This window comes from Lactuca sativa, chromosome 2 (assembly GCF_002870075.4).
Source record: "Lactuca sativa cultivar Salinas chromosome 2, Lsat_Salinas_v11, whole genome shotgun sequence".
NCBI classification, from domain to species: domain Eukaryota; kingdom Viridiplantae; phylum Streptophyta; class Magnoliopsida; order Asterales; family Asteraceae; genus Lactuca; species Lactuca sativa.
Genome location: NC_056624.2, coordinates 229,603,434 through 229,624,542, shown reverse-complemented (window position 1 = coordinate 229,624,542; position 21,109 = coordinate 229,603,434). Strand labels below are relative to the sequence as shown.

Here is a 21,109-nt window from a genome sequence, read left to right as displayed (position 1 = left end):
AAAACTGACAAAAAGAGACGACATATTTTTAAGTTTTGACTATAATTCTTGATTTCCGTCACCGGTGGCCGGTGGGATCTGTGGAGGAGTTGGGAAGTGCGTGTTTCAGTTTCTAACCATTTACTTCTTTTTCTCTCTCTAGACACGCGTGAGTCTCTGGTTTATGATGATATCACCGACGCGGATCCTTGCCAGGTCAATGGTTTGATCTTGAGAGACTTATCTCCTTTTTAATCGGCAAAAGGTCTGAAATCTTGAAATCTGATCTCAGTCTTCAATCTCTCTCACCCAAACATGATGCACATGAGAACCAAAGCACCGGAGCCGACTATGGCCGCCGCCGGCGCCGGTGGTGGTGATAATGAATGGGAGGTCCGGCCAGGAGGAATGCTAGTCCAGAAGCGAGATCCGAATGAAGAACAGACCCGTATACCTCCACCTACTATAAGAGTTCGTGTCAAATACGGGTCCATTTACCATGAAATCCGTATCAATTCCCAAGCCACTTTTGGTAAGTAGCTTATGTATTTCAATTTTCGATGTTCTATCCATTTCTGGAATTTTGAAAGATTCAGATTATAATCCTTGGGTCATGTTACAGGTGAATTGAAGAAGATGTTAACCGGACCAACAGGACTACACCATGAAGATCAAAAAATTATGTACAAAGATAAAGAAAGAAGCTCCAAAACTTTTCTCGATGTTGTCGGCGTGAAGGATCGATCGAAAATGGTGGTGTTGGAAGATCCGATTAGCCAAGAGAAAAGATACATCGAGATGCGAAAGAACGCAAAAATGGAGAAGGCGGCGAAATCGATATCTGAAATTAGCTTAGAGGTCGATAGACTCGCTGGCCAGGTACATAATCAATCGACTTTCACAATTCGATGATTCGATTAGTATGTTAAACTAAAAGCTTAATCATTACGATTTGGTCGGTGGTCAGGTGTCGGCGCTTGAATCGGTGATCTCTAAAGGCGGGAAAGTGGCGGAGAAGACGATGTTGAATCTGATCGAGTTACTGATGAACCAACTGCTTAAATTGGACGGAATTATGGCGGAAGGAGATGTGAAATTGCAAAGAAAAATGCAGGTGAAAAGGGTTCAAAAGTACGTGGAAGCTCTCGATGTTTTGAAGATTAAAAACTCAATGCCGGAGCAGCCGCCGGCAGAACCGAAGCATTCAAACGGGCATGGTAGCGCCGCCTCACCAAACCACCCATTTCCTAAATCCAGACGGTCTGTTGGGCATTTTCCACCTATACCGGTGGCGCCTAAACAGCAACCACCACCACAACCGCCGAGGAACTCAGGGGAGGTTGTGGTGACTACACAATGGGAGACTTTTGATTCGATGCCGACGGCAGCGCCACCGTCATCATCCAGCAATACAATACATCATCCCAAATTCAGCTGGGATTTACTTTAAATTAGTTATTATTATTTTTTTTTTAAAGAAAAGAATTATATAGTATCTTAATAGTGTGTGAATTGTGAAAGTGTTTCTTTTGATATGGCATCTATTGTCGTCTATTCTTTGCTGTACCTAGAGTTTTTATGTTTCTTTTTGGGGTCATTCCCTTTACAAATAAACGGGTATATCTTTTATATTATATACTAATAAATCTCGCTTTATGTTGTTTCTATTATTGTTTTGTTTTTTTTGGTTTTATTAATTTTTAATAAATAAATAAGTGCGGATCAGTTGAAACATCATGTGAATTCATATATGATTATGTTTAGGTGCACTTTTGCCAGATAAAGAAATCAGTTTGAATCTTTAGTTGCTTTTATGAAAACGTGGATGCTAAGAATTTACAGAATAAGATCACATTTTGACATGATTTAAGGTAAAGATTGGTTAACTTAGATAAGAAATTTGATAGGTGTTCCATCCCCTCATTTTATTGTAAAATAATCATATCACCCAGTTGTAGAATTTGATTATACTATATTATGATTAATTAACAACTTTTCTTGTTTTGGTTGGTTGAAGATTATGCGTGGACATCTATGGCACGTACACTGGGATAATGAAAGATTTCTACCTTGACTTTACTACATTGGGCTCGATAATGGAGATATGTTTACAGGTGGTATTCAATGATGCAGGGTAATTTACTATCATATATGAATGAATGAATGCCTTTAAAGTCTTTTGGAAGTTTTGAAGATTGTGGTCCATTTTGTCATAATTCAGAGTTGTACTGAGCTTGTGGGAAACCAATTACTCTTTCTTCTTTATACTTACAAGGAAGGCAATGCTACCTTCAATTTGGAAAGTTACCTTCCACATGCACTCTTGCTTTAGATGTACACCGACATATCATCCCTCACAGATGCTATCAAGATGTTATTTTTCCAACAACCTTTAAGATACTATCAACATGCACTCTTGTTTTAGATGTTAATTATGAATTACAGGAATTTCCATGGAAATATCCGAAACCGGAGAAAAACCATGGGAATCCTAAGAGAAAAATCCACCATATGACAAATTATTACAATGACTGATATTTGATGATATCCAAAAGGCATCATATAAGATAAGATGTAAATTAGGTATAGCAACCATGTAGGTGGTTATTTCATTCTACAAGGAAGGTAGAAAACTTTTACAGAGACCAAAGCAAATGCCTTGCTAATTCATTAGTAGTGTTTTGGCATCTTGCACATGGAAAGCTGCTAAGGAATGGGAAGAATATGACATGTCTACAACCCTCACCAAATGATACTTTATTGCCAAGGCTTCGCATATAGGGGTTTGCAAAGATCTTGAAAATCACGTAAATACAATAGAAGGCAAGAATTTGAGGAAGATTGAAGGAAAAGCACTAGGGATTTCTAGAATTTCTGTAAATCCTTTGTGTGGTGTGGTTTTGATACCTATGGAGTATGGACCTCCATTTGTTGTACCACTTCACAAAACCGCAAAAGAAACAATAAAATACTAATGAATATTGAATTCATTTATTTTAAAAACGTATAATTAGTATATTTGAATTTTAAATTTTTGAATAACATAACAAAATTAAATTAAAATTTTTATATTATGTATTTTATATAGGTAAATGATTTATATAGTTTGTTTTCTATAAATAAATTAGCAGCATAAGTTAATTTAGTTTTATAATTTATTCTATTAAATATTCTAAAACTTATTTGTTTTCTTTAAAAGTGCAGCAAAATCGTATATTATGTCATGGAAAAATAGTTAGCAAAAATTCATTATTGTTATGTCTAAATATAATAGTATCAAAATAAAACAAAGAAGTTAATATATATTATTTTAAATGTTTGGTTTGAATTGAAAAGAGATTTGATTCTAAAAAATCAAGCTACCATTTTAATTTATTTTATGTCATGATTAGAAATTGCCTTAGGATTCATGTTTGGAATCTCATTAAAAGAATAATTGTTTTTAAAAACAAACACCTTAAAAAGGTATATACTCTCACCCTCATATAGGCCCACAAAACCATGATAAACCAGATAAATTTATAAAGCACAAAATTAAAGATAAACACTTAGTAGAAAGAAGTAATCATGTCACCCAATCAGTTTGGTTCCAGTAGGTTATAGAGTTCTCTAATCTTTGCTACTTCAGGAACCTGCAGGTAGGGTTGAAAGTGGGTTTAAATCTGGACCCGGAAAACCTAGAACCGGTTTCAGTTTGGTTCCGGATACGGTACCGGGTAAAGTGTGTTTAGAACAGAAAAAACCGGAAGTTTCTTATAATTACTTACTACTTAGTGGGTTGAACTTTAGAAATTTTCATATTGATATCCCGACTTTGGAGAACTGTAAGTCATTGTATATGAAACCAAAATTGGCAAAATTATAGTCTAAATGTAACGACCCAATTTTCACGTCCAAAAATTTCGTTATAACACATTACATAAAAAGCATTAATAGTTAAAACATTGTTTGATTACACCATTTTACATCGAAAAGCAAATTGAAAACCAAACAACCAAAATGTTAGAGTGTCAATCCCAGAATAAGCTAATAACTGCGGAAACAAGAGTGTGTGTGACATGCTGCTACCGTGCCGGCTCCTTCCCCTTGGCTAAAGAGGTACCTGAAACAACAACTGAAAAACGTAAGCACAAAGCTTAGTGAGTTCCCCCACCATACCACATACCACAATAATCACATAACACACATATATTGTCAGGCATATCTGGGTGCCTGACCTACCCCTTCGGTCCTCTCGACCGGGTATTGCCAAGCATATCTGGGTGCTGGCCTCCCCTTCGGTCCTCTCGACCGGATACTGCCTAGCATATCCGGGTGCTGGCATCCCCTTCGGTCCTCTCGACCGGATACTGGAGACTATCTCTCCCCCTCTACTACTACCACATAGCACATATCACAATATCAGAATCCAACTAGCATGACTGGGTATAACTACCCCTTCGGCCCTATCGACCGGATATCTTTGGGACTATCTCCCCTACCACTACTAACACATAGCATCATATCATATTAGCACATAGACATAGCACAGGTAGTAGTAACCCCTAGATGAATATCACAGAGACAAACATCTACATACAACTCCTATTGGTGGGCCGACATTGTGGCCGTAGACCCACCGCTACTGGAAGGCAACTCACCTCGAAAAGACTGCTGGTCTGTGTGGGAATTGACTGTCTACTGCTACTGCTGCTGCTCCGGACGTCCACCGACTATAACTCCCACAAAACGATCAGTCAAACACCGCTAGATGTTCTTAGGGTAAAATGACCCTTTTACCCCTTACCAAGTCAAGTACAGGTCAAAGTCAACTTCCAGTTGACTGGACCCGCCGAGTCCGCGAGCAACTTGATGAGTCCATCCCTCACTGATCCGGTCCCACTCACTAGGTCCCTCTCCCCACTCACTGAGTCACCCTTGACTCGCTACCCGGGACTATGGGGCCGACTCGAGTCCCAACTCGCCGAGTTCCTCGAGCAGATCCCCTGCTCGCTTTCAATCCACACCAGAACACCCCATACGAGGGTTTGGGGTTTCGGGACTACGTTACACAGTTAATTCCGCGCATAGGTACGAAGGGTTGAGCCTTCGATGCTTAAACCCCTCGTGTTCTGTGGATGTTCATATAACTCGCCGAGTTTGAAGAACTACTCGGCGAGCTCCAGGCAATCTTCATAGGACTCGCCGAGTTGTTCATCCAACTCGTCGAGTCGACGACCATCTTCATAGAACTCGCCGAGTTCCACTTTGGGACTCGTCGAGTCCTTCGACCCATTTCCTGAGTAGGCCAGATCTAGGACATGCAACACTTCAAAACCACAGATCCAAGGTCCTAGGGCTCATTTACCACGTAAAGTTGCAAACTTTACGTGCATGCATGGCCCTATGAGCTCAAACATGCAATTCCAAGCTCTTTAAGAGGTCCTATACTCAATGGGGACCTCAATCACCTCAACCACAGAGACTTTATGCTACTAGGATGTCCAAAAGGTCCAAATCCGAAGTCCTTGCAGAACATCAACCATAGACACATAGAGATTTAGGTTCTTAGGGCTTAAAACCTCTTTTAGGGACAAAAAAGGGACTCAATGAACTAAAGATCAAGGTAGGAACTTTTCTACCTGAATAGAAGCCCTTCACAGAGTAGATTCCGGATCTTCTTCCCTTCTTGCACTCTTCAACCTTCTCCTTCTTCCCCAAGCTCCAACCCACCTTCAAAATGCTAAAAATCGCCCACAAGGACACAAAGGGGGCTAGGGTTTTGTTCTACAGATCTTTAGGAGTGCTAGGGGAAATGGAGGCTGGGTTAGATCGTTTAAATAGGGTGCAAACACCCGGGTTAGGGTTTAAGTCCAGATAGGGTCTACTCGCTGAGTCCCTCGGACCTACTCGCCGAGTAGACCGAGTAGATCCCGCGTCTACTCCCGCTTCTACTCGGCGAGTTAGTCCTTCAACTCGCCGAGTCCAAGGTTAACCATGCAATATAAGGAGATTTAATAACCAAGAATACATACCGGGAACCAGGTGCTACACCAAAATCATGTATAAACTTTAAACTACACTCTGGAAAAAACCGCATGTCAATCTGACTTTAAACGAATAAGATATGCATATGTTAATGTTTTCACAAAATTCAAAGTACAAAAACAAATAACTGAAAAGTTGAAAATTTTCAGCTTTGATATCCCAACTTCAGATGACTATAAGTCATTGAATAGTAAACCAAAAATAACAAATTTATAGTCTAAAATCATATACAAACTCTAAACTACAAGTTGGAAAAACCGCACGTCAACTTCAAACGAATTAGATATGCATGTTTTCAAACTTTCACAGATGGCAAAAAAACTGAAAAACTAAAAACTTCCAGCTTTGATATCTCGACTTTGGGGGACTGTAAGTCGACAAATATAAAACTAATAATGACAAATTTATAGTCTGAAATCATGTACAAACTCTAAACTACACGTTGGAAAAAAATCGTATGTCAATCTGACTTGAAACGAATAAGATACGCATGTTTTAAATGTTTCACAGAAACTGGTTCCGGCCCCTAAAAGTGGTTTCGGTTCCTAACACCAGCTCCAGTTCTTAGGCCCGGTTTGCCCGAACCCAATGAACCCAAACCCGAATTACCCGGAACCTGGATAAAGGCAATTTTTAAACCCCGAACCGGAACAGCTCTATATATTATGGTTCTAACGGTTCCGGTTTCGGTTCCTGTCCGATTCCGATTCCGTTCCGGTTTTCCGGTTTTCAATCTCATCCCTACTTGTAGGAATGAATAAAATATTTGTAGGAAAAATAGGTTTCCCATATTAAGATAGCATTATGTTTATTTGTAAATAAAAAATCAAATATCATTCTATCTTTTGTTTCTATTAATTTTCGTACTTATAGATCAATATAAGCAATTGAAATCAAAAGTGAAGACTAAAACAGAAAATTGGTGGATTCCACACGTCATTATTTTATATGAGTAGGAAGATGAACATAAATAAAAAAGTATAAAAATATTTAATTTCTCATTGTAAATATTTGTGAAAGAAACTTTACCGACTACATAGTCCTCAATAAATCTTGGCTCCACATGACTCTCACCACATAAACTTTAGGGATATATAACAAAAATTACATGAATGATCCTTACGACTTAATGTAATCTGCATACTTGGTCCTTAATTTTTTTTTTTAACTCACATGTTCCATTCAAATTCGTTTAAATTGTTCTCCCAAAATGAGTTAAAAAGACTAATTTACCATTTTCTAATTTCTTTTAACTTTATTTATATTGTTTATTAAATATTTTATAAAATTTATATATTAAAATAAGATGGTCCACCGACTTCGGGGACTCACGAAGGCTATTTGGGAAGATCTCGGTGATAGATTCGGACAATCAAACAGAGCAAAATTGTATCATCTTCAAAAGGAATTTTCAGACCTAACTCTGGGATCTGATGATCTGCCCACCTATTTCACCAAATTGAAGAAACAATGGGCCGAATTAAACGCCCTATCCTTGATTCCAAGTTGTACTTATGGTGCTGCACACGCAATTCAAGAAAGTCAGCAAAATCAAAGGTTGATTAAGTTTCTCATGGGATTGAATGTCGATTATGGATCAACCAGAGGAAGGTTCTGATGGAACCTCATCCTTCTGTTGCTCAAGCTTATGCTCTTCTGATTCAGGATGAAAAACAACGAGTAGTACACTCTTGATCTCACTTCTTATCATAATTCGCATTAATGACTGCCAAATCTGGAGTTAATCATTACAAGAACAAAAGAGGGAAAAGTAATTCTTTGATTATGAAAAAGTTAAGTTACAGTATAGAAAAAAGAGAATTTATATACAAAGGGTAAGAAGGGTAAAAGGAGAAAATTAACTAAACCAACTCTATCAACCACCATTAAGATTGCGCATGAATACGCCAACAAAACTTAAACTGGAAACTAGAAGTCGCCAGAGGAAAACCATGTTCGCTGGAGAATATGAGGGTTACTGGAAGAACATCGACGCCGCCTCTTACTGAAAAAACCAGGTTCCCGGATCTTCAGCTCTCTCTCTCTCTCTCTCTCTCTCTCTCTCTCTCCTCCTCTCTCTCTCTCTCTCTCTCTCTCTCTCTCTCTCTCTCTCTCTCTCTCTCCTCTCTCGATGGATGGGCTAAATTAGGGCCGGTCCAGACGGTAGACAACCCGGGCGACCGCCGAGGACCCACAACTCCATGGAGCCCAAAATTTATGGGATATATATATATATATATATATATATATATATATATATATATATATATATATATATATATATATATATATATATATATATATATATATATATATATATATATTATTACCTAAATGATTTTTAGAACTTAAAGTTGGTTGAAACTCAATTTAGCTCAAAATATAAACAATTTAGTTTGCTTTTTATTTCTAATTGAAAACGTCTATATCGAAGAGTAATGATATTTTTTTTGAATCTATTATATTTATATTTGAGGACCTTTTTTCTCTTTTCTCCCCGGGTCCCATATATGTTTGGACCGACCCTGGGCTAAACCAGGGTATAATGGCCATCTACAAATTTAGGTTTCTTGTTTATTCGAGTTTCAAATCAAATTGTTGAACGAGGACACAAAAATACGAGGGAAAATAATTCAATCTTACTTTCCCCTCTGTAAAGAAAAATCATCATCAGAAACCAACTACCGCCTCCGACATGCCATACTTCCACCTCCATTCTATGATCTACATATTAAAAGCTCAATAAGGAGACCCAGGCGACAAAGAGTGATGTTCAAAGTAGATTTTGAATCCAGAAGCCTTATATTTTCTTGGTTTATGTTTGAATTTGCTCAAAGAAAAAGAAATTTCATTGGGTTACACTTGAATTTGCTTAATTTTTGGTGGTTTTAGTTCATTGGGGCTTTTCTGGGTTGTAGTGTTGATTTAAAAGTGTGTTTGCCAATAAGGTTAAAAACCCTGTCTTATAAGTCATATTTAGGTCTTATTGATGTTGCATGTTTATTGACTGAGTTTTTCCGATCATATTAGTGGTTTGGGGAAGAATAGATATGTGGGTTTAAGGGAAGAGTGTGTGGTGCTGGTTGTAACACTTGTATGAAAGACCCCAGGGGTATCTCGTGACATTTATATGAAAAACCATGGGGTAGCTCATAACACTTGTATGAAAGACCATGGGGGTAGCCCATGATGCTTGTATATAAGGCCATATGGGGTAGCTAAGATAATGCGAGGAAAAACCATGGGGGTAGTCTATGGCAATGGTATGAAAGACCAAAGGGGTAGCCCATAACGCTTGTATGCAAGACCATGAAGGTAGCTCATAGCAATATATGTATGGTATATGGTATTTTGGGGAAGTCACTAAACTTTGTACTTACGGTTTTATGGTTTGAACATTTTCAGGTACTTCCAGTTCCAAAGGAAAAAACGTACTTTTTTTTGTTAGGACACAATTGTCCAAAGTTTCATTCAGCCCATAAAGACATGGTTTTGGGGCTTTGTGACATCTTACCGGGAAATACCCATTTTTCTTCAAATCAAACAGTCTTTTTAGCCAATTCAACCAGAAAGATATGTTTGGACCTGGAAAGATGTATATCAAACGAGACCTTAGTCTTTTATCTTGTTTAGGAACCAAAACCGAAACAAATTTCAATCATAGGGATCGTCCGAGTTAAAAAAAAAAGTATTAGGGACCAAGCACGCAGATTACCCCAAACCATAGGGACAATTGATTTAATTTACCCCAAAAATTATTATATTTTGCTAATTTTTACGGTTTAATCGTAATATTTTACATAAGTTAATTATGACCCTTATTTCAAGTTTAGCGGGGGTTAAGAATGGTATGACTTCTTATTTATTTACATGGCATCATATTTATATCCTAAAATAACATCTAACTTTCTAAAATGACTTTTAGTTATCTACATGGTATGTGTATAATTTACTAAAACAACAAATAAGAAAGCATTTTTAGGAAGTTAGATGTTATTTAATGAAGTACATATGATGTTATGTAGGTAAATGAGAAAAGAGAAATCAAATATCTTCCTACCTTTTGTTTATAATCTATCTTTCTACTCATTAGATCAATGACAAGTATCAAAATTAAGAGAGGAGGTTAAAAGAAAGAATTAATGAATTTCACATGTTATTATTTTATATGAGTAGAAAGATAAGTACGAACAAAAGATAGAAGGATATTTATTTTTTCACCATGTCAATTTCAACACATGTTAAACCCAAACTAGAAATATGAAATCACGTAAAATTTTCTTTCTAAAATTTCATCGACGGAAATAAACGGTGGTTAAAGTGCCAAAAGGCCAAAAATGGTGGTTTTTATGTATATTGCCCTAAACTTTTTGGGAAAACATAAACTTACCTCATAGTATAGAAGCCATAGAAGTATTATTCATATTCAAGTGCTTCTCAAGTTTTCATACACATACATTACATACATGAGTATCATAGACTGCACACAAAATTGACAGTTGAGATTGTCCTGTTTTCACAGATTTGTCCTTGCAAACATGAATGCACATGGCAGTGCCACAAGATTAAATAACTGGTCCAAAATTTGTCTACTACAATACAATGAATAACTCTAATCCAAACAAGACTTTAGATAATGACAATTTCAGGTCACAGGAGAGTTCTTTTAACTCCTATCTAAAATTTGTGTGATGCAACGATATATACATGTTCTATTAATTCGATATTTCAGTACATGAATTCGTGATCACTACCAACTAGTTTATAATATTCAAAGTATTACCATCATTTGACGAAATCGAGCACAGAAGCTATGAAAGGACCTTTACTTTTGAAATTCGTTACAGATTTAACCATACGTTTATACTGTTAAATAGAATGCAGCGATCATGATGAACGCAATATTTAGAATACAATCCATTAAAAAATTGTAGATGACATTTCCTAACGATATATCATCTACAGTCGATAACCTCAGTCTAAAAACAAACAGTAAATTCGACATAAGAACAAAAGGAAATCGTACCTGTTAAACCATTGAAAACGATTAAAAGGTTTGAGATTTGTAATCATGAATCGTTGAAACTTTCCGCAACAATTTTTAACGACGAGGGAGATGCTATTTTCGCGGGATGTGCGGTTTTTCCATCTGATTTGAACGAAACTCGCTGTTCAATCAGTTGGGCCAGCTCATCCTTTATAGTCTATCAAAGATTAGTTTAAAAGATCCTTTTGAAATGGAGCAACTTTCAATGAGCCCAATAGGAGTACATTTTATGAGTTTTAAAACGAATTCCATAAAATATTTTATCATTAAATTCGCTTTTAAAAAGTACCCAAAACTAAACCTAAAGTTAGATCGGGCCGTTGGCGGGCCTAGTTGTTATGGTATTTGGTTTTGCCACTACTTTATGGTTTGCTTAATTGGATTTTTAATAATAACTTTTTGAACTTTGCATAGTTTAGGTTTTTTTTTTTTTACTCTAATATTAAATAGTTAGTTTTGAATAATCAACTTTAAATTAAAAATAAGACAAAATTGTAAAAATGGTCCCTGTGGTATTCATTTTTTTGGGGTTTTAGTCAAAACCTCGACTTTTTTGGATTGGTGGTCCTTTTGACCATGTTTGCTTGTGATTTTGGTTCCTCGAAAAACTAAAAAGACTAAAATGCCCTTTCTAATATACTTTTTTTTTAATTTAAAAGAAAAATAAAATAAATACTAATTTGGGCCCACACACACACACACACACACACACACACACATATATATATATATATATATATATATATATATATATATATATATATATATATCACAACACACCCAAATATCAATCCCTCTCGTTTGTATCTCACCGGCCAAAGGAAAAGAACGAAGAACTTGGCACCGGCCACCACCTCCCTCTGCCCCTCCTGTCAAGTCACTCCAGCCATCACCGGAGCCATTTCTTCCCTCCTTCGTCTTCGCCAGCAGAAGACCAAACAGAAGCAACAGAGGCTATCGGAGCTCCTCCCTCCACCACCCACTTCCACCTTCCCACCGAGAAACACCTCCCTCCTCGTTTTTTCTGTTGATCGGAGCAACCCATAGCTGCCGAACGCCACTGCTGTGGAATTACGACCACTACCTTGCCACCACTACAGTCCAGTCTCCCCTTTCCCCTTTCCTCTCTCATACTCTCCTATCTCCCTTCTAAATCTTTGTTCAATAGTTATCTTTCAAGATTGGATCAAGAAAGGTGATGGTTGTATTTAATCTGTATAATGTCTGCATATTTTTATTAGATTGGATCAAGAAAAGTGATGGTTGTGTTTAATCTGTATAATGTATGCATATTTTTGTTGGAACTTTGTTCATTGTATTTGATGAAATTCCTGTCAAATAGCTCATCTTGTGGAACTCGACGATTCTACTAGGTGGTAATTATGGAAACTTGGAAGACGCACGTAAGGTGTTCGATGAAATGCTCAAATAAGATAGTGATGTTTTGTCGAGGAAGACGAAGGGCGAGAGGTGTATATGTATTTGAGTCAATGGTACATGTATTATTTTTAACTTCAATGTATATGTATGTGATTTTATTATATTGGAAGCAGATATAAGGAAGAAGACGATGTGTGGAGAGAGAGAGAGAGAGAGAGAGAGGTGGGCCCGATTTTATATTTAATAATAATAATAATTTTAAAAAGTGAAAGAAAAATGAAAATTAAATTCATTAAGGGTATAATAGTCTTTTTAGTTTGGACAGAGACCAAAAGTGCAAGCAAAGTAGCTCAAAAGGACCACCAATCCAAAAAAGTCGGAGTTTGGACTAAAACCCCCAAAAAATGCATACCACAAGAACCATTTTTGCAATTTTGTCTAAAAATAACGAAGTTGAAGGTCTGAGAAACAAAACATAACTACCTAACTTGCCTGATTATTTACAAAATTTGAGAGTTACCTCTGTTTCAAAAAATAAATTCAAATATGAATTTTCACAAAGAATTACAATTTAATTAGTCTCTTTAATAGATAGTTTATATAGTCCAAATATGCCAAATACTTAAACATTTATCATATCACTTTCAAAAAGATAAACACAAACATCTAGGGGTGCAAACGAGCCGAGCCGAGCCCGAGCCTGGCTAGGCTCGGTTCGGGCTCGATTAAGTTATATGGGGCTCGAGCTCGAGCTCGGCTCGATTCGAGCTTTCTTTTACCGAGCTCGGCTCGAGCTCATAAAGAATTATACAAGCTCGGCTCGGGCTCAGGCTCGGCTTGTTTTTCGTTTGATGTGCCTAAATAAGCTTAAGCTCGGCTCAAGCTCGTAAAGAAGCTCGTTTACTAATATCCGAAATCCATAATTTCCCAAATATGTTTTTATTTTAATATATGAAAATAATAATAAATTATATTATATAAAGACTCGTTTAGGCTCGTGAGCCTAATCGAGCTTAGCGACATAGGCTCGAGCTCGAGCTCGTTTAATAAACGAGCTTAATATTAAGCTCGAGCTCGGCTCGGGCTCGTTTAAAACCGGTTTCGCGTCGAGCTTTTAACGAGCCGATCCCGAGTAGCTCGCGAGTAGCCTGGCTCGTTTGCACCCCTACAAACACCTTTTAGTTAAAGTTCAAGTTAATTAAAAAAAAAATCAATATTTCATCTTGGTAAGTCTTTGAATTATATTCATTTCTTACTAATATTTGACATTTTCATTATGTCTCCAGCTTGTCTTCATTTGAAAGAATTATTTTTGTATTTGTAACTTTTTATTTACTTTTCCGATAAATATCAGTACAATTTCACTTTTTAACCATCACTTATTTGAGTCATTTCATTATATATATAATTAATTTCCAATGGTTTTAGGAATAGTAAAAGCTATATGTTTTAGACTTTTGCCGTATTTGTTTGCATGTTTTAACTGTAGTAGTACTTAAAATAATAAATTTTTCTTTTTGTCTTTTTGCCCCCATATTTATAAACTTCCGACTAGACTCATCCGTCTTTTCCGTTTTCTTTACCTCAATTTTCTTAGTCATCTACTTTTAGCCCCTTTTGCTCACATTCCTTTGCATGGTTTGACAGTTTTAGTCCCTAAAATAAATAAAAAAATTCTTTTTTTCCTTTTTACCCAAACGTTTTACAAAACAACCAATAATTAGCAAAAAGACAAGTCATCAATCATAAAACAAAACTTGCATGTTAGAGCTTTCCGACACACTAAACTACATAGTGTGAGGGTTTTTACTAGTTAAAGAAATATTCAACGATGCTTTTAACTTATTTAAGTGAAATGCGTAAATTTAATTCAAATGAAAACGTGTCAACATATTTCAAAATCAATACAAATATGTTCAAAGCAAAATTAAATGTGTTTGAAATTAAAGCATTTCCATATCATATCTTAATAAATTTTATAGCATATATGTCATTTCTTATATATAAAAAATGATTTTTCCTTAGGAACAATACTCTGTTCCTAATGGTCCATTTTTTTTCTTTTTTATTAATTAAGGACAGTAGAGTGGTTGACAGTAACAGCAACATGTTCTCTGTCTGATTCAACCGCCATTTTGACCAATAACAATGAGATTAGTGTGCGTATCCACCGCTTCATTCCTTGGAATTATACGGACCCACTATTAATCTTTGTTAATCTTTTTTCTCTCTATTCCGATAAAAAAATCCCTAAAATCACCCCAATTTCATCTCATCTTCGTATCTGCATATCAGATGGTTCTTCATTCCATGGATATATACAAACCCACCTACTCGCCTCCTGTACGCCCAATGTTTATTCCAATAGACTAACCTTCTTTTCAGATTAGTCAATCTTCAATACACGCATCGCATGGATTTTGACTCCTCCAACTTGCTTCATAGATACTCTTGCCAATGGAGTTATATTAAAAGTTTTGTCGATTTCATTTTGTCCAGGTTTGAATTTTTTTTTTCATTCTATGCTTAATTTGGCTTTCTGTTTGAAAAAGCTGCCCTTTTAAGCCCTAATTTGCACTTCATAACCGATCAGATGGTCTTCTAAAGCGTTTGGTGTGCTACATTTTCTTACTCTGCCACAGTATTCATCAACTCCAGATTTGGGTGTGTGCTCTTCAATTTGTTTCCCAAACTCTTTCCTGTATCTCCTTAAAAGGCTCCAATTTTCCAAAATACTTTCAATAATTATGTTTTCTTTTTCATTTTCTTCATTTTTCTCTTCTCTTTTTTCTTGGTTACTCTTCAAATCGTCACCAAAAGACATCAGGTTCTTATTCTCATTTATTTATGTGGTTCGTTTGTTTGATTTGGGTGTCTATGTGTTGAATATACAAAAATCAACCCATTTTTAGGTAAATGTGTCGAAATATTTTAAAGATGTTTACCAACCATGTCTATACTGATTGGTCATTTATTGTAGGAGCTTTAGAGAAAAAAAACTTCAGTTGAAGATTTCTCATATGCAGGTTCCATTAAAGGTAATATCGTCTCATCATATACTGTTTCAAGTGCTATATAGAGCCTTGGTATTTGCAATTATAGGTTGGAGATATCGATGGGGTAAAATTACTGAAGCATAACCTCATCATGAATGATGTTTTGTATGCTATTTTCTTATTTGATTTCGTTGGCCTTTTGATTCTTGATTATGAAGCTCAGTAAATCCTTAAATGAATTATGCCCACCGAGTTATTGTTAAAATGCCAAATACAAATTTTTGATCAGTTATATCATTATTTTTTTACTCTACGTTTTTCCTGCACATTAATCGATTAAAAAAGGTTTTTTTTTTCAGTTTTTTCAACTGTTATATCATTGTTTTTTACTCTATCCCATTTATTGCTAAGTAAGGAACACCTCGCAGTAGCAGCAGCTGTAACCATGGCCGATAAGTATGGAATTCAAGTCCAAAAATCTTTCAAGACAATACCACTAACGTCATGACAAGACGAGAAACAGTCATGAATCGTTTTTGTGTTTCAGCAAGGGAATATTTTGAGACTCGACGGTTCTTTTGGTTTGGTGGCCTAGGTTAAGACCATGTTGCGATTCGGATATGTGATGCAGTTTTGAGAAGATCTGGCGTATCTGAGGAGGACCGAGATGTTTCTGATTTGGAAATGAGAGTTTTATTGATATGTTGAGTTTAACGGAGCTATTATTTGAGCCTCTGTAAGGGATTCTTGAAGCTTCATAGGAGGATAAAGTTGTGGATAAATTCCTCTAATGCAAGTTTCGGTCGCCAGAATTTCAATTTGTAAGGTGCCTCATTAATCCAATGGTATTATGATCGATTTCATTAAGAATGAGGCGGCGATGTTGGGGAAAGTTTATGAGGTATCCATGTGAGGTTTAGGGTTTTCTTTATGATTGTTTGGTCATTATCTAAAGGTTCGTAATATGATATGTTGCATTCCGAGAGTCAGGGTTGGTATGTATCTAGTTGAGCTGGTCTGAGGCTTTGATGTGGTAGACGCCAACAGATGATGGTTCGAACCGTAAGTGGGGGAGAACTAGGTATTCTGCTTAGAGGATCATCAATCGGTTTGATTTTATGGTTTCAACACAATAGGTCTACGAAATTTGCTATGTAGGTATACTAGATTTTTGGTCCAGGATTACTGCGACATAAGAGATGGAAGGTGTGCTACTATCAAAGTGATAAGAGTTTGGAAGTTTCTTGTTGCGTTCTCAAGGATTCTTCAGAATTATACATGGTTAAAAAGTAATTAAGGTTTGTCAGGCTATGAGCATAAAGTTAGTTGCCATCAGATTTATGTGTTCAGGGATGTGTGGGTTGTACTCACATTGGAAGTTGTCAGTCAAGGAACTTGCTCGTTCCTTATAGAATAATTGAAGGATGTTTGAGTCGTGCATGTCATGTACCAGATATAGAGAGATCGGTTAGCTCGTAGTACAGTTGCTATGTATGGTCAAGGATGGGCAGTTGTTCTCATAATGAAGAGTTATCTTCAAGTTTCTCATCGAGTCCATATAGTTTGGACCGGTGAGCTTTTCCTTAAACATAATTGATAAGAGAGTAAAGTTTGAATTTGGAGTAGAATTTTGAGTAGCAAAAGATTCATTGTTTCCATACATCTGTTGAGAGAGATAATTTTTTGTTAGTTGATATATTTCCTTTAATATTTTAACCCAAATTGATATTCAAGGCTAGGATCCTAAACACATTTCAAAATGAGAAGAGGGATATTGTAATCTAATTATGAATTTATTTAGGTAGATACAATTCCAATTTCAATCTAATATGAAACTCCTAGATCTTTTGAGATTCATTGGATCTTTTCAATGACATGTTTAATCTCAGATTATGCTCTTCCATTTGTGACCGCGATACCGAGGATCAAAAACAAGATGTGAGAACCATGCAACCACAGATCACGTACTCGAAGTCATTTATGATCTCTCATTGACGTGTAGGTGAACCACACACGCTCCATCAATAATCATAAAATTGATTATGTGCCATCGTTTCCACTTTGTAGTCCCTCATTAGTGTGCTAGTTAACCATGCATGCTCCACTAACGACTTTGCAAAGAAATGATGTGTAGTTTCATGGATTAGCATACATTTCACATTTTATCCTAAAGTAGCTAGAGTGGGAATTTTTGAAAAATGTTCTAGTGCTTTATTATTATGCTTTTAATTTTATTATGTCCTATCAAATCTATTAGTATAACGACCCTCCACCACACAAAGGAACAGTGGGTGAAAATGACACCCATTAAACAGTTATTTTATAAGCTATTTCTTTATACCCTTCTTATATCATGATTTCGTGAATGAGGCCTACTATTAATTCGACTGACTTTTCTAATACATATAGTATTAAGGATGTTATATATATATATATATATATATATATATATATATATATATATATATATATATATATATATATATATATATATATATGTAACGCCCGTAGATCAGGGCTAGCCAATTTAAAGACGATAAGCGTCAAAAATGACTTTTTGATGGAAGATTATTTAGAAGGATTAATCTTAACCAAGTTGTAGTATATGTCACAAGGTTTCCGTGCATATAAAGAACGCCAAAATCCGAGTTATAACGAAGAAGTTATGACCTGTCGAAGTTTCGCGTCAGAACCGACACGACCTAGCGCGACGTAAATAGTGAATTTAAGGTAGATAGATATCTATCCTTAGTAATCTAAACGAGAGTCGAAGATTTCTTCGATAGTAGTCCAACGATAAAAAGACAGACGAAAACAGAGTTCAGATGAAGGAGTTATGAATTTCGAACGAAGTTTTCCTGTCCCGGCCTACTAAAAATACTATATAAGTAATATACTTATAATATATTAAAAATCAACTCAAAATTAGCCAATGGAGTCTAAACGAGAGTTGTAGATCATAATCTCACCTTCGCGGCGATATAAAGAACGTCGAAAACGGAGTTCGTATGCGAAAGTTATGAATTTCTGAAGTTCGGGGCGCGAAACCCCAAAACTGTCAGATCCCACGACGTGGAACAAGGTTGCCACGACGTGGCAAGTGTCCTGACACCTCCGGGAGGCCCCCAGATGCAACCTGGGATGACGCATGCAGTGACGACCAAGCCCACGACGTGGAACAAGGTTGCCACGACGTGGCAAGCGCCAAATTTGCCCTATAAATAGATTTGAAGGGCCAGCCGTTTAGGGTTGCTATTTTCTCTCTTCTCTCTCCCGTTTTACCTCGATTTGCGTGCCAGAAGTACCCCGAAGCCCCGGTATCATTCCCGAGTCCCGAAGCAAGATCCAAAGCCCCGAGAATCCCGAAGAGCGTGAGTCCCGAGCCGAAGCTCTGCCCGCGAGAAGTTCGATTTTTGTGAAGATCTTCCAGATCTGCTGAGGATTACTACTTCTGCAAGTCGTAGTGTTGTCCGATCATCTTCTGATCAAGTGAGTGTATACTACCTTTCATAAACACGATAATAATACAAGTATGGTTTGAGTGTATTAAGTATATTGTTGTTTATATGTGTGGGTGTGTAGTTACTTTCTTCTAACACATAAATATGAAGTATTTGCTATGAAATACGTGCTATGTGTTTATATGTTATTTTTCTATTTGAGATGGGCATGGAAATTGGAGTTTTATACAGGTGTTAAATGATTTAAACTGTGTAAGTATTTATATCTACAAAATTGTTGGGTAGAACATAGGTAGATGGAATAGTTGGTGACTATGGAGTTAGCGCCTATTGTATAAACCTTGGCAACGATGTGACTTCGTGCCTATTTGATGAACCTTGGTGACTATGGAGTTAGCGCCTATTGTAGAGTAAACCTTGGTGACTATGGAGTTAGCGCCTATTGTAGAGTAAACCTTGGTGACTATGGAGTTAGCGCCTATTTAGAGTAAACCTTGGTGACTATGGAGTTAGCGCCTATTGTAGAGTAAACCTTGGTGACTATGGAGTTAGAGCCAATTGTAGAGTAAACCTTGGTGACTATGGAGTTAGCGCCTATTGTATAGTAAACCTTGGTGACTATGGAGTTAGCGCCTATTGTAGAGTAAACCTTGGTGACTATGGAGTTAGCGCCTATTGTAGAGTAAACCTTGGTGACTATGGAGTTAGCGCCTATTGTAGAGTAAACCTTGGTGACTATGGAGTTAGCGCCTATTGTAGAGTAAACCTTGGTGACTATGGAGTTAGCGCCTATCGTATAAATCTTGGTGACTATGGAGTTAGCGCCTATTGTATAAACCTTGGTGACTATGGAGTTAGCGCCTATTGAGTAAACCTTGGTGACGATGTGACTTCGTGCCTGTTAAGTGAACCTTGGTGACTATGGAGTTAGCGTCGCTTGAGTAAACCCCGACGACTATGGAGTTAGCGCCTGATAACTATGGATTTAGTACCTGATAGATAAACTTTGGCAGCAATGAACTTCGTGCCAATTCCTTAGGTAAATCCTTAGGAATGAATGAATGAAGGATAATGGATTCTTAGGGTAAACCCTTGAGAAAATAAAGTAGATATGGGGATGGGTATTTGGGTTGGTTGTTTGATAATTGAATATAATAATTGTATTATTATGGGTTGAAAACCCTATATGCTCACCAGGCTCCCAAGCCTGACCCACTCAGTTTTCTTTGCATTACTGGTAATGACACAAGAGTATAAGTTGGTGGACTTGACGAGAGGTTTTGGATTATAGATCAGTAGTTATAAATAACTGTTGTAAGGTCTATTTTATATTGTTTATGCTTTTGGTCTGTATCGGAACATGACATCCCAAGGTTTTATTATTTAATGAAAATACATTCTCCTTGAGAAATGTTTTGATAAGTTTTTATCATATCTTATTTTGGGAACAAATTCCGCAACCGTTTTCTTTAAACGATCACTCTGATTTATAAAACAAAGCATAAACAAATCGGTCTTTTCTGGACGTGAAATTGGGGATGTCACAGTTGGTATCAGAGCATTAGTTTAAGCGAACTAGGAATTTGTAGGAAATTTCTAGACTTAAACTTAGAATGCTAAGTAATGATTGTGAGGAGTGTGTCTAAAATATGTTAGGTAGTACACCTAAATTGACACAAGCACTAGTTTATTTTAGGAATGATGCCTAAAATGCTTTTATGTGCTAATTGTTTTGTGTGATAGCTAAATTGATGCTATTATTTGTTCGGATCTATGGTCTGTTGCCGACCGGATCTGGAAACCTTATGTGTTTAGGATTCTAAGCGTACGACTACGAAATTAGAACTAGCATGTAAACGTTTTGGGGTGATAAGGCGATTTATACGTTTATTGTAATTAAAAACTTTCTTATCTTAAAAATTCTCGCTTGGTACACCAAATGTCTGCTTGGTTGTACAAGAGGTCATGGTGAAGACTTGTAGAGAATTGAGTAAATGGAGGAAATGAAGAAGGCTTATGATAGTGGATGACACCTATCAGAAGATATCGTAAGAGTGGTATCTTGCCTTTAGAGTATGTCTTATGAAATAACAGTATGTTTAGAGGAGTACGGTACGTCTGAAGTACACTTTCAATTGGCAGGATGATGGAACGATTGATGAAATTCTTGAAGTTGTTTTATCGTCTGATATTTTCATCACCAATCGAGTTGAAATAGA

At 36.5% G+C, this 21,109-nt stretch overlaps 1 protein-coding gene and 1 long non-coding RNA gene across 2 annotated transcripts; both read left to right on the top strand.

Annotated features, from left to right (window-relative positions):
* LOC111903225 (BAG family molecular chaperone regulator 1) lies at positions 1–1,644 on the top strand (the record flags this gene model as incomplete). Its single annotated transcript, XM_023899002.3, is given in 3 exon segments — positions 1–511; positions 602–858; positions 947–1,644. Coding segments are annotated over 3 exon segments (957 nt in total). The 3' UTR covers positions 1,430–1,644.
* Positions 1,645–7,325: 5,681 nt separating this feature from the next.
* On the top strand, positions 7,326–10,275 carry LOC122196560 (uncharacterized). Its single transcript, XR_006188619.2, has 2 exons — positions 7,326–9,321; positions 9,412–10,275. It is a non-coding gene; the product is annotated as an uncharacterized LOC122196560 (long non-coding RNA).
* The last annotated feature ends 10,834 nt before the right edge of the window (positions 10,276–21,109 follow it).